The 22,616-nt window shown below is 44.8% G+C and overlaps 1 protein-coding gene across 2 annotated transcripts; it reads left to right on the forward strand.

The window, feature by feature from the left end:
- The first annotated feature begins 1,726 nt into the window (after positions 1–1,726).
- LOC125891714 (proline-rich transmembrane protein 3) lies at positions 1,727–21,923 on the forward strand. 2 transcript variants are annotated; one of them, XM_049581170.1, is made up of 4 exons: positions 1,727–2,170; positions 11,229–12,130; positions 12,515–12,802; positions 17,626–21,923. In XM_049581170.1, the coding sequence occupies exons 2-4, from the start codon at positions 11,305–11,307 to the stop codon at positions 19,650–19,652; spliced, it is 3,141 nt and encodes a 1,046-aa protein (XP_049437127.1). In that variant the 5' UTR covers positions 1,727–2,170; positions 11,229–11,304; the 3' UTR covers positions 19,653–21,923. The 2 variants fall into 2 exon arrangements, with proteins under 2 accessions (XP_049437127.1, XP_049437126.1); XM_049581169.1 differs by having other exon boundaries at positions 1,729–2,170; positions 11,226–12,130.
- The last annotated feature ends 693 nt before the right edge of the window (positions 21,924–22,616 follow it).

Genomic DNA, 22,616 nt, shown 5'->3' on the forward strand with positions numbered 1-22,616 from the left:
TGGCCCTCATATGGGAAGTGATCACCGGCCTCCTGGGTGAAAGTACAGGGTTTGTTGGACCCATCTACCACCCTCCCACCTGCCCTATAGGGACTGTCTTGAGCCTTATATTACATAGTTACCAGCAGTGTTTCAACCTGATGCCGTCCAGCTGTGTATCCCCACTTTAGCCCCACTGCCCTCATGGGGGAAGGCACAGGACTCCGAGGTGCAGGAGGGCCCGCTTGGGAAGAAGCCTGATCCCCTCAGTTATCACGGCTCTTAACAGCAGACCCTGTTGAGTGTAACAACTGTTTGTGTGTCGTAGTGTTGCTCTTGCTGAGTCTGTCTATTGTTGAGTTTTATTGTTGGGCTGTCGGGATGTCGTACTTGTCACTGTTGTTATGGTTGTTGTTATGTCAAACAAGTACACTGCTGTGAGAAAGAATTTCCCTTTGGGGACAATAAAAGTCAAATTTATTCAAATTCATTCAATTCATCATATCACTGCGCAGGTGCCATCCGGCCAACAGGTGGCGTATAACACAGCAAAAGGTTCTGTCCAGCCGTATTACCAACTGATGCTGCTCAGCGGCGTGTCATACCACTGCGAAAGGTGGCTTTAGGCATGAGGTGTCTGACGTCATCTCTTTTTGATGACTTTAGAATGAGAACAGGCTGAAATTATTGCCATATTTTACACATTGCACCTTTAAATAATGATTAGAGGGCACCTTTGCACAAGACTCACCATTTTTAATACAAACACATAGATACAGAGTTTGAGGATGTCATATGTATCAGATCTCCCTCCTGTACATATGAGATTATGGTAATCTTATTAACATAACTGGATAGCAATCAATCCATAGCTCACGTAGTATATTGAGATGCATGTACAAATACTCAAAGTGCGGACATACAAATGTTAATAATCTAAATTACATGACATGTCTTGCAAAAACTTGACAGAAACATCAATTCCCCATTTTTCTCTGTTTGGTGTATGTCTTTAAATATGTAGGGTTTAATTACGTATCTCCTTCTAGAATATTAGTCATAATCCATGCACAATAACATGATTATATCATCTTTAAGTGTCCCTGCTCCTCCTGTCACAGCTCTTCAGTGTCTCTCCTGCTGGCTCAGTAGTAATGTAATGGCATTAGGACAATCCTCTGAGCTGCACGGGTTATTTTGGGACTGTACAGTGCAGACAATCTAATGAGAGTGGCAAGAGAGTAAACAGTGATACAGAGTGGGATGGTTGCTGCTGAGACGAGAATTCTGTATAGTTAATGTTCTGCATCTGGGGCCAGTGGGGTCGGAGCTGCAGTCTCACCAGCATGTGTTGTGTTTGTGCAAGACAAAGAGACAATCAGACGTGGGATAAAGGCATGGGAGGCACTGAGCCAGGGTGCCGCATGAGGAAACAGTATCATCTTGGCTCGGGCTTGTTTGCTTCCCCCTCTACAAACCCTGGTTAGAGGGCAGGAGAGGCAAGAGAGCTAGAGTTTCATGCACGGCTCTGTTCCCAGCTCGTTGCCCTCACTGCTGCTGCACCACTGTGCCAGAAATGTCAGGTGCCTCCTCACCTGTCACCTCCACATGACACCACTCACACGTTTACAACCAAGTTTGTAGCTTATTGTCAGATATAATTAAAGGAGCAATAAAACGGAGCAGTAGTGCCACTACTACCCAGTTTTTTCTCCTCTCAGCAGTGTGTGCTGTGTGATGATGTCAATGCCAGTGTCGTCATATTTCCACTGGGCACTGTCTGAGCAGGCTGCTTTGTGTAAAGGTAGGCTGGATGAAGGCTGCTCAGTCTGAATCTGCGTGCCGGGGACTGCTGTTGCGTAACAGACGTGCCAGGCTGTAGGTTGGTAGGTAGGCAATCGTGTTTATCCGCTTGTGAGGAGGAGAAAAAAAAGCAGAGAGGGAGGGAGCGATGTGGAGAGAGATGGAGCGGTCGGAGGGGGCGTTCATCTGCTCACTAGCTCATGGCTAGAGAGCTGGCAGTGGTACAAGGCTGCTGAACCTCTCTGCATGTTGGTAGAGGACCGTTTTTCAGCTGAACCCAGCGGCTAGTAACCTGGACTAACGCTGCGCGTTTCCTCTGGCTCACTCAGTATGTCCCAGTCTTCATATTGTGCCGCAGAGGACGCCATCGGAGAGGAGAGACCTGCAGGTATGTTTCTCAGTAACGGATGGACTTGTGTTAACAGTTGTGGAGTGGCTGCTATGCGGCGATACTTTGCGCAGTGATCCGCGTGTGACGTTGCCTCTACCTGTGCCGCGGTACCGGCCGTTGGCTCAGGTTTACGGGCTATTCACGGTAATTAAACAATAATTAAACCTTCACATGTCACCTGCACGGTGGTTTCTACTTTGTATAGGTTGCTATCTGGAATAAGAAGTTATATCCCCATTGGACAAAGCGACAGTTTGGGCGAATTTTGTTAGTGGAAGCCAACACAACGGCTTCCTGCCCTCAGGACGTTAACGTGCGCAGTAACGCCGTTACTGCTCTTCGTGACCAACTGTGAATAGCATAAATAACGTCAGCTTATGATTATTATACGCAAAAAAATGCGTCAAACTGCCCCTTTATCAAATTAAAGATCAAACCCCAAAAATCTGACCATAGACCTTTACGATAGGAAGTTTACACGGACACGTTGTAGCTAACGTTTGTAAACGTTACTAACTAACTTGCTAACTTAGCTTAATTAAGATAGCATTAAACTACAGCTGACTGCTTTTTGATAGCATACTTATTAGCCACATATATCTTGTAGATAGTATAGTTGCTTATAAAGGCAAATATGCTCTTTTAATGATTTATTTAATTGCATTTTACACAAAAAGTAGACCCTATTTTGTGTAACGACCCTATCACAAGATGATGCGTTTGTGTGACACGGAAAGCCCACATTCAACCAGCCAGCTTCTCGTGTCTCATTCATTTACATGGCAAAACTATCCAGGAAATTGCAAGGGCTTGGCTTTCCAGAAAGAGGAAATAACTTTGGGGGGAAAGCAGCAACAAGTGGGGTACTATTCCTCCATTTGGCCAGTGCTGGCAGGTGCGCAGCGTGTTGTGTCTGTGCGTGAGTGTTTATAGTGTTTTTACGAGGTGCTGTCCAACCCAAACACATAGGCAGTGCTGTGGCAGTTAGACGGGTCTGGATTCACCTGTTCCTCATCAGGGTTTGAACGCATCCAGCGGAGGGAGGGGAAGGCAATGCGCTTCTCATGGAGAGAGCGCACCAAGTGCTAGTGGATGTAACGCAGAGCCCTGCCAGACAACTCCAATTCAAAAGAAAATCAGCACACCCTGATCCCCTGACAAGAGAAAAAAAGGACGCTGACCAATTGTAAAGCAGCTCAAGGAAGATTTACAGGCTGCTTTGATAGTGTGCTCACAGAGACGAGGGGGTTTGAAGGAGTAAAAGGGTGCAGCAGGACAGAGGATGATCCATGACTGCATGCCTCAGTATTGAGTAGCCTATACATGGCTTATTGTTGGTGTATCGTGTAAAGAAATGATATTACTCACTTGTGTTTGGGGCCAGATGCTTTTAAACTGGCAGCATAGTGAAATATCTTCCAGTTAGCAGCAGACATAACACACTTCTTTGAGCAGACGGTCCTGAACTCCCACAGTAGTGGAAAATAAAGCATAAATCAAACCAAACGTATATCACTGAAGCATAAACCCACCAGACATGATCGGCTCCAGAGCTCTTTCATGGTGCTGCATGTTTTTGGCTGCAGGTACTCTGGAAAAGTAAAGTGAAGAATGCATTATTACATTTTTCTAAAGTTATAGGACATCTGTGCACAAGATAGTGCTCTAATTTGTGTACACATACAGTCTGTAAATTCAGTGATTGCCACACAACACACCACTTAACACAGCAGTGGTTTTATTGCAACCAGCTGTAACAAAGTGAGAGTTTGGGGTTGAAGCGGGGCTGTGGTTGACTCCCCGTAACAGGCAAACTGTTTACGCCTGTAATCTATTTTCCTGAAAGTGTTTTGTGGCTCGACGTGGTTAAGCAGCTGTTTCAATCAGTCACCAGACTGGCCGTATCTTAGGGTGTGTCTGTGGGAGTGTGTGGTGCTAATTTGAAGTTCTAAATACACTCAGTTCACGGGTATTTTACTAAATCTGTGTGGACAATGTAAGTTTGAGAAGGTAAACTTTCTTTCCGTGGTCGCCTATCATATGTCAATATTTGTAGCCTGTGTTTTACCCCCATTGAGTGCAGAGGGCTGTGTCTGTCAAGATGTGTGTGTGTGAGTGTGTGTGGTGGAGTCACAGTGCAGTTAAAGTGCCTCACCCTTTCAGGCTGACCTTCAGCCTTTGATCTGTGGCTCGCATGAAGGCGGAACATCAGTCAAAGATGTTGTGGGGCTCAGCACTTTTAAGCTGGACATCCACATCGACTGGGGATCAAAAGCATCCTCAATTGGTTCTGGAGCCTCCTCTCTTCCTATAGCATGACCCCGCTGTGTGGTCGGTTGCTCCAGAGGAGTCTCGACACCCCCCGAGGCAGTGGAGCGCCACGAGAGAGGCATCTTTAACAGGCATTGGTTTGTGTTAAGAGCTAAATGGACAGCTTTAGTCTGAGGCAGAGGTCTGGAAGTTGGGTGACCGCCTGGAAAACTTCCTGGAGTGTCTATAATGCATGTGGAGAGCTCGTATATCTCCTCATATATAAATCAATGGCATTTAAACTAAAGAGCGTTCAATTATTTCATTATTTATTTAGCTATAATTGAAATAAGCAGGAGAATGTTATGGGAGCTGTTTGCAATCCATATGTTATTTCAAGGTGTGGAATTTTTAACGGTCAGACCAGTGACCTCCCCCACTACCCGCATACCAACATAACCACACATACTCCCTCTCCCGTTTCCCCCTCCTCACTATTTTGCTCTCTCTTTCTCACGTACACACAAATTCACATACATACACTGCCTCACAGTCTCACCTCTCTCCCTCGACATACCGCAGTACAAACAAGTTACACATCTGTAAGGCGAGTAATACCTAACTGCTCTGCTGGGCTGAGGAGCCGTTGCAGTGCAGAGGTCCACAGTGACACACAGCTCTCTGCTGGTTTACTCCAGTCACATTTTCCTTGTGTCCATCCTCACCATTCCTTTGTTTTTGTTTCATGATTTGTAACTTTTCTTATTGTCTGGCCAACATTATTGACTTTGAGTGTGAAATCATGCTCCTGAGAGTCACATTGATATTGGATACTATGAGTCAACTCAGGTTTTGGAGACTTAGTAAAGACATGGCCTTGTGATCTCATGTCATGGCCTGACACACTGCGCAAGCATGTGTGCACATTTTCACACGTATATTGATGGAGACGATGGTGGCAGTGTCGGTCAGTCGGTCCAACACTTTGGTCCAGACTGAAATATCTCAACAAGAATTGGATGGATTGGCATTAAATGTTGGACAGACATTCAGAGTCCCTAGAAGATGAATCCTACTGACTTTGCTGTCTTGGAATACTTTGTGTTTTTGACCTGCAAAGCTAATGACATTTCTATCGGCCTCAGCTGTAGGCTACTTTGTGTGCAGTGTTAATTCACGAATGTTAGCATGCTGACACTCAGACTAATGTGGTGAACATGGTAAACATGACCTGCTAAACATCAGCATGTTAGCACTGTCATAGTGGGCGTGTTAGCAAGCCAATGTTAGCATTTAGCTCAACACACAGCCTTACAGAGATGGAGGCATGGGTGTAGACTTCTTTGGAAAAACCTTACAGAGAGCTTCTGCAGACTTGCAGAAAGTGTTTTAAGGGCTGGCAGAGAGCCGCAGAGACGCGCCATGCACCTCCTGAAGAAAATTCAGGTCCCAGCATGCATGGGGTACCTTACATGCTATGTTCAATCTGCTGCAGTACTGTATATGTCTGACAAGCGAGAGGTGCTCCCACCAGCCGCAGAAGAATGAATTAAGCATTAGCTTTGTTACAATACGTGTGCTGATGCAATACCTGAGTCTCAGTAGCGAAAACAAAACAGTATGTACCTTCCTTTGAGGAATATGAACCTGTTTTTCTCCAAAACCCTTGATTTCATTCGTTAAAAGAAGCCACAGTTCTCAAATGTTACTGTCTAAACACTAACAGCTGTAAAAGATCTTTGACAAAATAAATTACAGTCCAATATTAGCAAAACTGTGATTTCAGTAAGGAACTATTTGATGAAATAATAAGCAAATAAGATTACACATATGAGCACACATTCAACGGTATCTTTCTTTAATCAAATACCTCAACATCAGTATTGCAGCAATTTTGTCAGAGTGACTATTGGGGCCTTAATAAAATATTTGCACAATGGGATTTTTGATAGATAATCATCAGCAATGTGGATATAATGTCTAATAATGGCTACAACAGCTAGAACAGTCTTGTAAGTTCAAAAACGGACATCACTTTACTGTAACGCAGCCTTTAAATTACGAAATTACGATATCCAAAATTTAAGGTAATATCTAGTCTCATATTGTTATATCAAAATAATATTGATATACTGCCCAGCCCTACTTGACAGTTTTCCATACCCTGTGCTAAGGGCACATTTTGGTCATTCCCAAAAAAGTACTGAGGTTTGGTACCCAGCCCTGATGGAGACAAGTGCACACTAGACCAGAATTTGTTGAGAAGACACAGATCCCTCTGTCCACAAACAGACTTAAGTTTTCCCTTGGAAATATTCCCTCAAATTAATGGAAATGTTGCACTGCCAGGCTGGAATCTGGCAGAGACGAGAGAAGAAAGCAGGAGATTCTCCAAATCGTCACTCCCTCTGCCTTATTCCTTATGTAAAGTATGGACATTAGCTGATCATATTAATACATCAGTGTAGACATGACATCAGTGCTACAATGATTAACTGATTAGTAGCAGCTGCTGTTGTACTACTGACTCATGTGATTGTATAACCAGCAGGTCTATACTGTGGGCAAGGAGTTTATAGTAATCTTCAGATTGCTGCTTGCTGCTGTACTGTTGGATATTATGTGTGGGCATTTCCTGCTCTGGATAAGGAACGTATTGTGCGAGACAGAGTGACGACATCTACACAATATGCACAACCCAGTGCAAATGAAATACAGAGTGATGTGTCCCTCGGCCCTGAGGGGCTGAAAAGTGATAAAAATACTCTGACTGTGCACCAATCTGCCCCCCCTCGGACAGTCACAGAGAGACGTGCTTGTCTTGTTTGAGCTGTATTTTGCTCACTGTTGAAGAGGATGTGCCATGGTGGGCTGAGAGCGTGCAGGTTTGTATTCAAGCCAAACACCAAACCAGCTGATTACACTGATCTGGTCTTTGTAGTGTTACTTTAGAAATTAAATCCAACAACACACATGGTTGGCTGTATCTGGCCTGTAATTCTGCCTGCTTAGAGGAGCTGCCAATCAGCCTAAATTTACTCCATTTGTATTACTTCAGTGGTAACTTGTAGTCAAATTGTCTAAATCCAGTCAAGAAAAACATGCAAGGGAACTACTGCTGTGTGTGTGGGCTTGTAGTCCATGTGTGTAGATGAGATTAATGCTGACAGTGTTTCAAATACAGCAACATGATGTGCCTCTTCTCGCTGAAGCTTATTTGGCCACATGTTTCTTGAGTCTCATTAATCACTGCTACCTTCCTACATACACATAGGATGACGCATGCTGTATTAGGTTGGATCAAGATAGCTGTATGTTTACTAAAAGCATTTCTCAATCGTCAGGTTGTTTATCTCCGGCTGCCAGAGACTGCGCACCTGCCAGTTAACCTCGGAGGAAAGGTGAAACAGGCTCGGTTTCTCCGCATGCCTTCCTGGACGGGCTGCCATATCTGCGCTCGGACCATAACAAACCTGTTAGTCCCGAAACATAGTTTCCTCGTGACTCTTCCTCCCCTCCCCTGCTTATTAGTTTCTGTCAGTTTTAATCAGCTGGTTATCTCTAAATTTACCGCCCTCACCGCGTTCTCTCAGTCTTAATTTTGTCACAGATCTCCTCAAATCTCGCCCCCTCCCTTCGCCGTACCCTTCGCTGTCAGCTTCATTACCATCAGCATGCCTCCTCCATCTTCTCCGGCCCTTCTATCCTTGTCTTTCCCCTCCTGCCTATCTGTTCTGGGAGCATTTTTCTTATCTCCGCATTCTTACATCCACCTTATCATCTGATCATCAGAGCCCTCACCTAGAAGCATGCTGGAGGACTGTGTTGAAACAACTCCAGTTAGATGCGGGACAAAGGGAAACGAAAGAAAAGGGGAAAAACAGGGATTAATCAGAGGTGGGATTGGCCAACAGCCCACTAGACTGAGAGCAGAGGAGATTGAGACAGGAAGGAAAATAAACATTGAGGCTACTGTGAGTGGGTGGAGATTGAGATATACTACCACACTTACATTACTGTACTCATGGCCAGGTTTTCTCTACCAGATGCTCCTGTGTAACACTAGCAACACTTAGTAAGCAGGGACACAAAACACTAATTAATACAAGACAAGCCGAGATGTATTGCACCTCAGTTTTCTCATGTACCTGCAATATGCTCTGTGAGCTCCTGCTTGGTGCACGCACCTACTTAAACACTGCTTTTTCCATACTCTCACACATATTACTCACGTTACACGAGCACGTAATGCACATGCCCACTGTGGTGTGCAGCTGCAGTCATTTCTCAGAGATGTTGCAGCTGTGAATGGACCCTAGGTGAGTCATACAGCAGCAGAATGGATTACCCCATAGGCACCGATTTCTATTTTCTGTACTTTTCCTCCTAATGTTTCAACAGAAGTTTCAGTATGATCCTCACTGCTCTCCAAGGTTATCCCCCGCTGTGAGTCATCGGCAGAGACTGGTGTGAACAAACAAGGTTTATGTAAGTCAGAGGCTTAGATAGTAAAAGAAAAAGGGGTGTTTTTTGATAAGAAGTGCATGTCGAGGCGATGCGACCGGCAGCTGTTTAGCTAGATGAGTCGTAGGATTGTGTAATCCTCGAGGGCCCCGGGGTCTCTCCGTGTCACTGGGCTCTCTGAGCTTCACCACACTCGGTGCTACAGCTGTCAGCTCCTGGCATCTATGACTCAAACAGAACTAGCAGAAAAGAGGAGTAGAGTCCTGCTGCTTGGAATAAAAAACACTGAAGACTTTGGAGGAGGAAGAAACTGATATTCATCCAAAGAACATTATATGGCAGAGATAGGGAGGAAAAGTAGTTAATGTGTCCATCTGCCACTGAATGAAACCATCTGTGACTCTTTTTTTTTTTTTTTTTGGCTTGATCATTTTGGTAGTGCAACTTATTGCACGTTATATAACTTAGACGCTGAACTCTTGGCTTTGTTTGTGTCTGTGTGCATCGGCATATGTGCCCCATGTATTCTGAAACCATACACCTCACCACGCCCTGTGTGTCTGCCGGTGTCATGCTGCTAGACCTTCAGGGAGTTTCACTGACCTGCCCTCTGAATCAGCAGAGCAAAGCCACAACATGCACTCCTCAAATAAGACCTATTTTTACTGATTTACACAATTTCATGAGTCAAATTAGATTTGGATCACCACTATAATACAAGAAATCTGAAAAAGCGGACATAGGTTTTTAACCATTGTGTTATTATCGGCTGTGTTCTTTATATATCAAAAACATGAAGTGTCCCATTTAGCCATGAGCGCCTTTAAAAAAGTGGGTTTAAGACATACCGTGTTCGAGATGGAGTCATCCATTTTATGGTTGATCATTTTTTATTTATGCATCTGTATGTTGTAGTAAAGGGATTCCTGTTTATAGAATTACCAAGTTGGGAGCTAAACATTTGGATGATTCAGTCGATTGTTCCAGAATGCACATGGTAATAAGACTCATCCTAATTGTTACAAACCCAAAGTGCTTTTTGTGTTTGCGTAGTGTGTTTTATTTCATGAAATGGACTAGCCTGGACGATACGGAGAAAATCAAATATCGCAATATTTTTGATTGCATACCTTGATATCAATATTGCGATGATATTGTAGGGTTGATTTTTGGTTGCTTGCTTGATATTGAGACAGAATTGGTAATTCACTTGAACAGATTTCATCGAGGAGGCCACTAAACCACTAAAGACCATTCTCGGAAACCATCGGCTGTATTTGGCATCAGACTTCCGGCAGACGGCAATACAGCCTCTGGGGGCAGACCCCCGATTTTTTTGGCATTCCGGTTTGAGGAGGAAAATTTCCGTTTCCGACTTCCGTTTATATATAAGTGAATATGCTGAACCATTGCAATGGATTCAGAGTTTGCAGTGACACCAATTATGTGCCTCGTTAGTTCACCGTACGGAGCGTTTAACCTGGCAACAACTGCAGCCGGCTCAAACGTGATTGATCAATATCACGCGAACTACAAACAACCTAGCACCGGAAACCAGGGCTCTTCCGCTCTTCTTCTGGAGCCAAGATCTCCGGGGTTTGCCTACAGACTCTACATTCACTGAATGTAGAGTCTGTATATAGAGACTAAGTAAAGACTAACATATCTGCATGAATCTAACATCGTTTTAAATCCACACTGATGCATAGCCATGCCAACATACTACTTTTATTGGGGCTTCTGAAGTGGAGCAGAGGGAAGTAAAAACAATCCCTGATGGTGGGCGATATTGAGAAGACATGACGATTTAGAGCAGCCTATATAGCAGTGTCTATCTTGTCTATAGCCGTCGCCAATGTTGTCAATAACCCTGAGTGGTTCTGGTACACCCCTTGACAACACTTGACAGTGACGCTGGTTGGCTAACCGTTAGTCCCCTTGTGGTGCTTACTGGTTGTTTTTTATTTTAACTGCAAAGCTATTATTTCAGACTTGTTAGTGTGGGTGGATTCAAATGTCTGATCAATGATCATCAGTAGGGGTGACCTTTAGCTCACCTGGTCAAGCATACACCCCATGTAGGCTGAGTCCTTGGCAGCAGTCTGGGTTTAAATCTGACTTACAGCCTTAAAAAAAGACTAAGTGGGTAAAGGTAAATAATAGAACATCTAGAACAGTCACTTTAGTGTAATGCAGCTTTTAAACCCAAGAAAAGACGTCACATATGACATAAGAGTATCCAAAATATAAGAGGATATCTATGCTCATCTCACAATATCAATATCATATCAATATATTGCTCAGTCCTAATAATGATCTGTTTTTTTTCTGTTGACAGCAGCACAGTGAAAGGATGGTGTGACACAAAGACAGACAGACAGAGGGACCAGTCACCGCTCACCACTCAGAGGCAGACCATGGCTCCGGAGTCTGTCCTTCTCCTGGGCTTCCTCCTCTCCTTCCACCTTCCTTCAGATGCCCAGACCATCATTGGCTCCTCCTCCTCCTTCTCTCCTCTGGACCTGCCTATTAATTCTTCACCTCAGCCAACCAAGCAGACTGCTAGATTCTGGCCTTCTTTGCCTCCCAGAGGGCGCAGCGATGTGCCTATCAGAGCCACAGTCCGGGATAGACTGACAACTACGAATGCGATGCAACAGGGACAAAGAGTGCCCCGTCCTACTGCACAGTCCACTCCTAGTTTTATATCTGCCCTTTCCACGCATAACCTCAGCAGTGGGCCAATTTTAACCCAACCAACTGCCTCCAGGCCCAGGACTGATATGGCTAGTTTAGCATTCAGCAGGGCTTTTACAAAAGGAGATGCGACTACAAAAGGTTCCACTCCACCTCTGCCCACTTTACCCTCTGTTGCTGTCGCTGAGTCTGCGGGTGATAAGCCAGTGACAGCAGGAAATCCAGAGGAGGGATCAGTCAAAGAAGCAGAGGATGATGATTTGCAGGGATCAGGTAGTAGTCCGACAGTGATGCCTGTGGAGGAGGAATCTCTTGTTCCTCAGGCAACACTTGGTGATGAAATGGCACAGTATCAGCCACAGGCACAGACGGCGATATCTAAAGTTTCTGGTGTAAGTACACCGCCGCCGGACAGTAAGACTGTGAAACCTCAGCTGTTTCTGCTTACAACGGCCGGTAAAGTCACTACGACACCACAGACTGAGACAAGGGCCACGCCGTCCCCTGAAGTAACACAGGCGACACCTCGAACTGTAGTATTAACAGGTGAGAAATCAAATATATTAGACGAATTTTTCACGACAGTACGCTGTTGTTGAGGTCAAAATCTTTACACCATGTCACAAATCTCTTAATTGATTAGTTGTATGGTCTATAAAATGTCAGAAAATGGTAAAAAATGTTTCCCAAAGCCCAAGATGACATCCTCAAATGTCGTGTTTTGTCCACAACCCAAAGATATTCAGTTTACTGTCAGAGAGGGTTAAAGAAACCAGAAGATATTCACATTTAAGAAGCTGTAATCAGAGAATTTTCTCTTGTTTTTCTGAAAAAGTTACCCAAACCGATAAATCGATTATCACATTAGTTGACTATTAATTTAATGTTTGCAACTACAGTCACAACTGTGTCTTTTCCAACATTTGTTAGGGAACCTCACAGAGAACACTCCTTCCACTGTCAGAGATACTCCAAAGCAGGACTCTGTGACATTACCCCCACCCACGACGACCACCACCGGCTCTGTCGATAAACAGCCACAGACTGCAGGACAACCAGCAAACGCCACGACACAGCAAGTAACAACCACATCTACAACTACACGTTCTGCTACAAAGGAGGCCGTGAGAATATCCTCCAGACCAACAAATGAACCCAACAGAACAGCACAACTGGGAAGAAAAACAGCCAGCACAACTGTTCAGTCATCAAGGACTGGTAAGAAATAAGGGTCTTGTGCTCTGTAGTTTAAAATGTCCTTTAGTCTTTGATAATTTTAAATGGAATTATTTGTGCAGCTGGAACTTTTTTTACTGGAAGAATCTGGAAAAGACTTCAAAGGAGGGGAAAAAGCAGAGACACTTTTCCATGGAAAGTGGGGTGGTAGTTGTGTGGGGTAGATGGGGCGAGGGGAGAAAGTATGAGCAGGAGGTGAGAGGGAGGGTTGAAGAGGGGGCGGGAGGAATCGCAGCCATGCAGAGACATAGACAAGAGGAAAGTAGGGTCTGAGAGAGGCAGAAGGGAATACAGATGAGAGAGGAGATGGGGTGGGTGAGAGTGTGATGGAGGAAAGGTACAGGCGTAGAAGTGCAGGGAGTGGGGTTGGTAATGAAAACCAGATGCACAGAGAAAGGGATGAAGGGAGGGGAGCTGAGAAAAACGTAGATGGAAAAGGAAAAAGCATGACACATGGAGCGTGTGAGCCAGTCTCTTAGATACCATCAGAACAACGTATTAATGACTTGTAAACACACAGGCTCCAATGAGCAAATTTAAAGTCTACAAGAAGGTTCCTTGGCTGGTCATTGAAAGTATCAGCATGTACTATGTGTGTATATCTGTCCACATTTGTGTCTGGGTCATAAACATATGATTTTGTTTCCTACGAGATGGAACAGGATATTTATTTTTTAGCTCATTGCAACCTGTGGACATATAAAGCAGTGTAAGCAGTGTGTGTTCAAGAGAAAACTCAAGGGTAGGGGTAAGTGTATCCAGCTGTGAAATGTGATCGGCACATCTGGAATGTGTCTGGATCTTGCTCCTGTAAGAAGAAAAAAACAGAGGGTTTGAGGGAAGGAAGTAAAACATACCTTTATATAAATAAAGAAGTGTGTCTGTGATCTGTACGCTGTGCTTACCTATGTGGGCCTGAGAATGTGTGTGTGATAGGAGGGGACGGAGCGAGGGAGGGAGCCAGGAAGTGGAACACATGTTGGAGTGAGTCATTAGTCAGTGTGTCAGCTTTATGGGTGTCTTCTACACGGTGAGGACGGGCTTAACGTCCTCCAAGTGGCTGATGATTTGAGTGCTTTACCACTGATCAGGCTGTTCCACCATCCATCAAGTTTAAATGCTAAATTAGAAATGATTCTAGAAACATGACCGTTAGCTACAGCTGTGTCTTAGTTCCTAATCAGTCACACTACTATGTGTTTGCTTCCTATCACATTTTTATATGGGCGGCACGGTGGTGCAGTGGTCAGCATTGTCGCCTCACAGCAAGAGGGTTTCTGGTTTGAACCCAGGGTGGGGGAGCCTCTCTGTGCGGATCTTGCATGCTCTTCTCGTGTCACTGTGGGTTTTCTCCGGGTGCTCCAGCTTCCTCCTACAGTCCAAAGACATGCAGGTTAATTGGTGACTCTAAATTGTCCGTAGGTGTGAATGTGAGTGTGAATGGTTGTCTGTCTCTATGTGTCAGCCCTGTGATAGTCTGGTGACCTGTCCAGGGTGTACCCCACCTCTCGCCCAGTGTCAGCTGGGATAGGCTCCAGCCCCCCAGCGACCCCTAACAGGATTAGAATTCGGTGGTCAAAGGCCACAGGTCAAGGTTACTGTGATCTCGCATCCATCTCATTCTTGAGAACACAATGGGTGTTTCTCAAAGTCAGGGATCCTTCCTTGGTAGGACTCATCCTTCCAAGGAAGGATCCTCCAGAGGCAAGGCAAGAGACCTTCCTAGCATTCAGTGAACACACATTGGAACAGGCTAACAAGTGGTGTATGTCATTAGCAGTATTTTCAAAGTCACATGATTTTATACCCACTGAGGATATAGACATGCATCCTTGGAATTTCTCTGAAAGAAGGACCCAGTCCTTGGTGAAATTCGGAAGGATCCTTGACTTTGGAACAATCCTTTGGCAGGGTTTGATGACTTCCTTCCATCCTTGCAACTTGACCATTTGAGGATCCTTCCTTGACTTTGAGGAACACCCAATATCTCAAGAAAGCAATGATGGACTCGGCAAATTTGACACGTGTACAAAATTCTGAGAAATGTGAATAGTCTCACAGCAATTTGACCCCAGCGTGGTGATAATAATAGTAACAGTAATAATACATTTTATTTATAGAGCACTTTTCATGGTACACTTTACAATATTTAAAAACGATCATTAAAAAGACTACAGTAAAATACACACGACATCATTCACACATTAGAAGCTGTTTTGAAAAGATGTGTTTTGAGTAGTGATTTGAACTGGGAGAGGTTGATGCAGTCTCGAATGTGTTCGGGTAAAGAGTTCCAGAGGGAGGGGGCGGCTATGGAGAAGGCTTGTGGCCCCAGGTCTGGTGCTTGGTCCTCAGTGGTGGAGTCAGGAGGTTGGCATCAGAGGAGTGGAGGCTGTGGGAAGGAGTGTGAAGTAGGGCCTGGTTATGGAGGCCTTTGTAAGTCGGGAGAAGGACTTTGAATTGTATGCGTTGTGGAACAGGGAGCCAGTGGAGGTACTGAGTGACAGGGGTGATGTGATCGCAGGAGCGGGAATGGGTGAGCAGACAGGCAGCAGAGTTCTGGATGTACTGGAGTTTATTTAGGACTTTGGATGGTGTACTGTAAAGACTGCTATTACAGTAGTCAATTCTGGATGTGATATATTAAAGGAGGGTAGGATAGGGAACCCTCTGTGGAGTCTGTACCCTGGTGGTGTTGAGATGAAGAAGCTGCTGAGGATCCGGATGTGAAGAGCAGAGGGCTTTTGATGAGCTCCTCCTGGGCTTTGGATACAATGATCTGAGGTGAATGGGGTGGAGGTGGGTGTGACAATTCCGCTTAAAGACAGCTGACAGCAGCAAAGAGAACAGTTTTAAAGTTTGACAGCAGCAACGTGATTGGCTGATAGAGGTCACAGCAAAATTTGATCAGTCAACTGGAAGAGCAAACACCCATAATCAGCTGGTTAGAGGAAGCAGGGTGTGAGACAGAGATAGAGTTGTGAATGAATGAAGCATGACAAAAGTCTTCCTGATTGAACTTACGCTGAGCTTTATTAGATTTTGGTGGTCAAAAGTCACAATGACCTCACATCCGTCTTCTTCTCAGGAATGCTTTGAGGGAATTACTTCAAATATGGCACAAATGCCCGCTTGGACTAAACGACAAACTGATTAGATTATGGTGCAGGTTCTTGGCCCTAACTCATAGAAGAACTCATGTGCTAATTATGGTAACATTTCTCACAAATGTCTAATAGGATAAAATGCTGAACATGTAATCTCAAAGGTCACCTTCACTGTGACATCATAATGCTCGGCAAGAACACTTTTCTGACCATTACTCAGTGCCATTTAATCAGGAACAGAGGGGGAGACATTTGGTCAGATACTGAATTGATGACACTAATCTTGTATACATCTTCTATGCTGCCGGAAGCATCAACATTTTAGAATTTGTAGCTTCATTGCAGCAACATCCACATTTGAAGCATTGTCTGCTGTCATGGCTACATATGAGTCTGGACACATAAACTGTAACTGCAACTTGACTGTTTGGTGGAGGCGGTAATTCCAGTTTTGTTTTTTTTTGTTTTTTAATGCTGCGTGTTATCTTTACATCTGAGTAGTTCACAAAGCGCTCAGTGACGAATGGCTCAATGATTATAATGCTGTTGGGTGTTTCCAGGGTTTCGCAGGAGGATAAGGTGGAGTATCTTGAACAAACAGAAGTATGTGTGCGCATGAGAAAATGAGAGAGAGACACAGGGAGATAATGAAATGCCACATTGTCAAGGTGTTGTCTTGTTCCACGAGGTAGTTATGCTTTGTACAACACTGCAAATTAAACAGAGTTTTTGTGGCTGCTTTGTGACACTGTTTGGTGTTACATAATAAAGATGTTCTTGTTAATTACATAATCTAATCTAATTATGTCACACAATTACTATTCAGTTATCCCGAGGAGTTTTACTCAGCATAATGTCTTATGAATTTATGAATATATAATGTGGGTGACATGGTGGCATAGTGTTCAACTCACATGGAGATTTGTAGTATAGCTATTACATGACCTTCCCTACATTTTTTATTTTTAATGATGAGACTTTTGCTTTGTCACACCGAAATCTGTGACCCAGTACCAGACTGGCTTGCTAACTGGTAAGGGTTAGGGTTAGGGTTTAGGGGTTCGGTCACGGATTCTGACAGGTCACAGAAATCGGTGTACACACACATACAGATTCTCGTCACTCTGCATGCTGGTATTAGCTGATGTATCGTTCCTTGTTTTTGGATTACATCTGCAGTTGTGTGTGCCTTATTGAGTACATAGTGTGTAATGTGTACGTTTCTGTTCACGCACAGGGGCACTGTCTGTGGTTTAGGCCTGTTATTTCCATACTTAACCATGTTTTGGGATCCAGTGTTACAGCTGATGGGTAGCAGCACACTAACCTGATACTTGCAGAGAGGAGAGAGAAAGGGAAGTGATGCAAATTTAATAAGATTTCAAAAATAGACGTCAATGAGACTGTGCAAGTTGGCTAATTTTATTAGACCTTGTCTTTATGTTTGTATTATAGACAGACCTGGGACAATGTGTCCATGCAGAAAAGATTAAGTTACAATGACGAGCTGAGATAGTCCTAGCTCTTGACTTTGATGGTGAGCTACACCCCTCTAGTGGCTCTGAAGAGTATTTCATGTGTTTTATACTAATGCTCTGCTTTTCAGATAAATGGCATTTAGAAAATATTTTTGCTTTTAAAATTTGTTTCTCATATATTAAAATAACTAAAACCCCAAACTCTGTTTCTCTTTTGTAGGGACTTCTTCCTTTCTTGCCACTGGTGTCGTACCTGTTACCCGAGCAAGGCTAAGCCCCACTTATCAGGCTGGTATTGGTCAGAGGAACCGCTCCATTCTCCTAGGACACCCTCACCAAGCTCCCCACTCTACTTCAAATCCAGCCCCCACTCCCAGCGACAGCTCCACCCCCAATGGCACACTTCTTTACTGGGGAGACCTGAGCCGGACTTTGGCTTTTGCCTGGGAGCTGCATGTCTATGGGTCAGCGAGCCTCTTCCTCCTCCTGTTTGCTGGAGCTGCTCTCGGCCTCACCCTGTCCCCTGGAGCAAACTGTCCTCATCGGGGGGCTCTCGCACTCGCCAACGCTCTGTTGTTTCTGGCTGGAGGCCTTAGGGCGTCTCTATTTTTAATAGACCCCTATGGTACAAGGAAGTTCCTCCCTCGCTCTGCAGTTACGGCCCTCTACAACTTGCCTCTACACCTGCTGGTGTGGACACAGGCTGCCCTGGCACTGCTAGCATTGCGGGTGGCAGGAGTCAGTGTGTTACCTCCCACTTTGGAGCGTCCTCCTCTGGTGGCTGTCCTGGCTGTGTTGCAGTGTACCCTGCTGCTGGCGGCGGATTTGCTCTCCCCAGCCCTGTCCCCTGTGGTGCCCGTCACCCTGCAGGTCCTGTCCCTGTGCTGGGGCCTGGCTCTCTGTCTGGGCTTCCTCTGCTATGTGTTTCCACGTATACGCTGCCCCTCCATTCCCCACCCTGGAGTCCCTGAAGAGGCCAGGAGGAAGGCTTGGACAGGCAGCAGGAGGATGGGGGTGATTCTGGGGAGAGTGCTGGCCGTGTGTGCAGTTCTGGGGGCACTTTGCTGTGGGCTGCATGTTCATGCTACCTTATGGCTCTATGGACTGCTGGGGAACTGGACACGCTTCAACTGGGGATGGTGGCTTGTGCATTTCTGGGCCCGGCTGCTGGAGCTGGCCTGGGGGTTCTCCCTCCTACTCCTGGGCTCCTGGGTGTTCTGGAGGCCTCAAGGTTGCCGTGGACGGGAAGAGGGTGGACCAGATGGCAGAGCAGCGGGAGACCTGCCGTCCCCTGGCCAATCTACAGGCTCCCCTCAAAGACATACCTGCTGGTCCAAGATAGTCCAAAGCCTGAGGGGGAAGCCCTGTAGAAAGTCTGACAGTAATGGGGTGGGAGGAGGAGGAGGAGGAGGAGGAGGACCAGGGGAGGTGCCTAACAATTGGGCTGGCCAGGAGCGTCCTGGAGCTGACATCAGCAAGAGTCTGATCAGGAACCAGAACCACGAGCAGGCCAATGCCCAGCCACGTTGCGTCAAAGACAGCAACAGGGGACGCAACCATAGGGGGCACTCTGCAGAGCGAGGCATATCTGACAGCTCCACAGGCTCCCTGCTGAGACTGCAGGCACTGGGCCGGCCTCCGCAGCGCTCAGTGAGTGGCAGTCTGGATCAGGAAAGGGACACTTCCCTGTCTCTTTATGAGTTCGATCTGCGGCCCCCATCTCCCATCGACCTGACCCGCAGCATAGATGAGGCTTTGCACAGGGAACACCTACTCGTAGGAGGGAGCTTGTTTCATCCTTTGAACCCACCCTCACAGTCCCCCTCACCGGGATCAGGGGTCAGCCAGGGGCCCTGGCTCCGCAGGAACAGTGACCCTCAGCTGATTTCTGAGAGCAGCGATGCCCCGACAGAATCTTCCATGCCACTGGGGGGCAGCGTTCTCAGCAGCGTGCCCAGCAGGCAGGTGACTGCTCCGCCCACACCCTCCCACCAGGGTCACAGGTGGGCTGGAAACACAGTAGGAAGCGTCCCCTCATCAGTGTCCTGCCCTGTGTCACTTCGTCCCTCCAGAACGTCAACGGGGCATCTGGGGGATGATGGAGTGGACGACACGCGGCCGTTCATCACACCGGACTCAGAGCAGGTGCGGGGGAGGGCTGGGAGGCCAGTGGGGTCACGGAGTTACCTGGAGGTCAGCCGACATGACGACTCTGCCAGCGTCAGCAGTGAAATTATTGATCTATGAACCAAACCTTGGACACGAGGACCAATTACAGCGCATCAAACACACCCATTTAACAAATACTGTTCCTGACCAAGACTCGAGCAAAATTTGGGACAATTCGGTCACTGAACTGCCAAAAAATGATTTATTTTTAGAAGATGGAAACTATTTAAAAGCGTCTCTTGGTGATGACCTTAAAGGATATCACCTAGCTGCCTTTTATTTTGTTAAAGGGTTTAACAACTTTATTTGTGGAACAGATACGGTATACCTTTTACTCTGGGAGTAAAACTGGGAGATAAAGCACAGATAAACAACACAGCACACTCATAAGTCTTTCCATCTCGATCTCACACATTTATCTCCCTCTTTTTCTTGTCCTTTTTTTCTCTCAATCATTTACACCTGCATAACACTGGTATATATAAGTACACTGGGACCATACATAAATTTCAACATGTCCTAATAAAGGCTCTTCAGCAGGATGGTGACTTATTTGGGTGGTGACTAAACTAGCACTGCTAAGAGTTTCAGTAAGTTTAGAAAGGTAAATGTCAAACGTGACTCTGAGCATCTGTAGGTCCCCTTTTTATTGTTTCTGTGAAAAAAAATGCCTGCATATCAACAATCGTGAATTTCATTGCTTTATCTGAGTTTATTCGCTGTCTTCCATATTTCAGTTTGCTTTGTGATGTAAAGATGTGCCATACATAACCTTGGTTGGTTCCGTGCTATTTTTATGGTTCTATAAACCCATTATTTGGGTTAACTCTCTATAGCGTCTTACCAGTATCATAGTGACTCAGCTACAGATTACTACTCCTAAGCTCTTAACGTGCTGCTGCTGCTGTCGTCCAGTCTGCCTTGTATGTTAATGTGAAGCTGGTTGCATAAAGAGGCGGGCAGTAAACAACGCCCAGAGACACGCAGACGCATGCTTACATGTGAAACTATCGCTGAGGCTTTTAGCTGTAGCCAAACATCAAAATGAGATTCAAGCGTTCACCTGTGAGGATAATGCATTTCATCATGTTGTTTTGCCGTAGGACAAAGCTTTTGCGATTGATAATTATGTACGATTAAAGCCTCTGACTGCATTCTTACAGGATTTGACCAATAATATGAAGCAATCGTAGTCCTATCAGTTGCATTGAATCAAATCAGTCTGTTTGATATATTAACTAGTTAAACGCTACACAGCTTCGCAGGGCTGCACCACATGAGACTGACTTGGCATGAACATCAGATCTCTCATAATAGACCTAACTCAGTAACAGAGCACTTAAACTGTAAGCCTGAGCACTAGACTGAAGTATTTTACTACTCAAGAGGAAAATATCTTTCAAATATGTGATGTGTAAGCAACAGTGTAAATAGTTATTTTTGATGTTCATGAATAAAGGTGTATTTGAAACATAGTTGTTGTTACTGTGAAAGACAATCCAAAGTGGTACTGCTAATGTGTCTGGGCTGTGCAAAAAGTTGTGTTATATCAACATCAGTGTGGCCGGTTCAGGACATGCTGTAACAGTTAATATTTGACTGCAGAGGACTTCAGGACTTTCTGTGCTGTGCTCAGGATTACGATGATGCAGGTTTTGCAAAGTGAATAACAAATGGCAACCATCTGCAGGATTTTGAATTCTTCTTTATTTTCTGCCATTAAATGATGACTAAGATATGGTAAAAAGAAAAAAAGACAAAACACCTAATATGGAAACATTTAGTTTAATAATTAACTTGAATCTGGTGATCCTGAAAATAGCCCAGTGGTTTCCCTTCTTAGTCTTACATTTGAAAAGTTTTGTTCCATCATGAGATATTCAGTATTTCATCTTTCAAAATGATCACTGGAATCAAATCATTTTGAAATGAAACTTGCTTCATGCCTCTGTTCCTGATGAGAGTCGGTCCATGACTTGTTTTCCGGTTACCTCAGGGTGACTTGCAGTACCTCCCAGTGATGTGACATGCTTGACTTGTTTAGTATTTACAGTACAATGGCCTTGTGTTGTTGTCTACATTCCAATGAACCCCAGAGATTTCATTGTATCAGTACTCGCTGTTACCTCTTTTGCTTTATGACCAGGGTGCCACGTCCAGCACCCACAGTCTCGTCCCCTCCACAAAGCAGTACGTGCCATAGAAAATACAATGTGCCCCATTCAGTCTGTAGTCACAGTGCAAAAGTACAGTGTTAGATTCATTTGGTTATTTTGCTCATTGAACTTTGGTTCATGTATTTCTTGCTGCATTTCATGTCTGGATTCAAATAAAAATGAGAAAACATTATTTCTGTTTATTGTTTATTATATGTATGTGTTTGACATAATGGTAAAAATCAACTATAGAAGTGTGCTAAAGTGAAGATCAGTGATTTCAGTATGGTATGGGTATTGGAACCAAAAATAAATTCCCTGAAGGTGATTGTGTCATATACACACCACATTAAAGAAGGGTGCCGCAGGTGATCACACATATGGGTCATGCTGGGCTGTGCGTTATCATGTTCAATGCATTTCCAGTCATATATTTACAATGCATCCCATTCTGTTTTGCGCCCTAAGGCTGCCCGAAAGCATATGGAGCATAAGAATAAGGCGCTAGGACCCATCAGGAAGTCGAGCGAGAATGAGATTCAAAACAGAAGAAAAGGAAAAACAGAAGCAAGGAAAATGGAAAATAAAGTAAACACTAGAGTGACTATATTTAAGCAATATCACACGAAAGGGAGTGATGTTGTAGTACTGTGTATCGTCATGGCTGTGATTCAGTCATAGGCACGAGGCCGCAGGCCTAATCCTACATTTCCCACCTGGCAACGCTGCTTCGGAGGGAATCACCTTATTGTTTACAAATACTTCTGGGTAGAAAACCAGCAAACTTTAGCTACATATATATATGAATATCTCACATTTTTCACGTCACTATATCACCGTTTAGACTAATCTGGTGTTTGTAAAGTCTATAAACGCAATGACTGAA

This window comes from Epinephelus fuscoguttatus, linkage group LG7 (assembly GCF_011397635.1).
Source record: "Epinephelus fuscoguttatus linkage group LG7, E.fuscoguttatus.final_Chr_v1".
NCBI classification, from domain to species: domain Eukaryota; kingdom Metazoa; phylum Chordata; class Actinopteri; order Perciformes; family Serranidae; genus Epinephelus; species Epinephelus fuscoguttatus.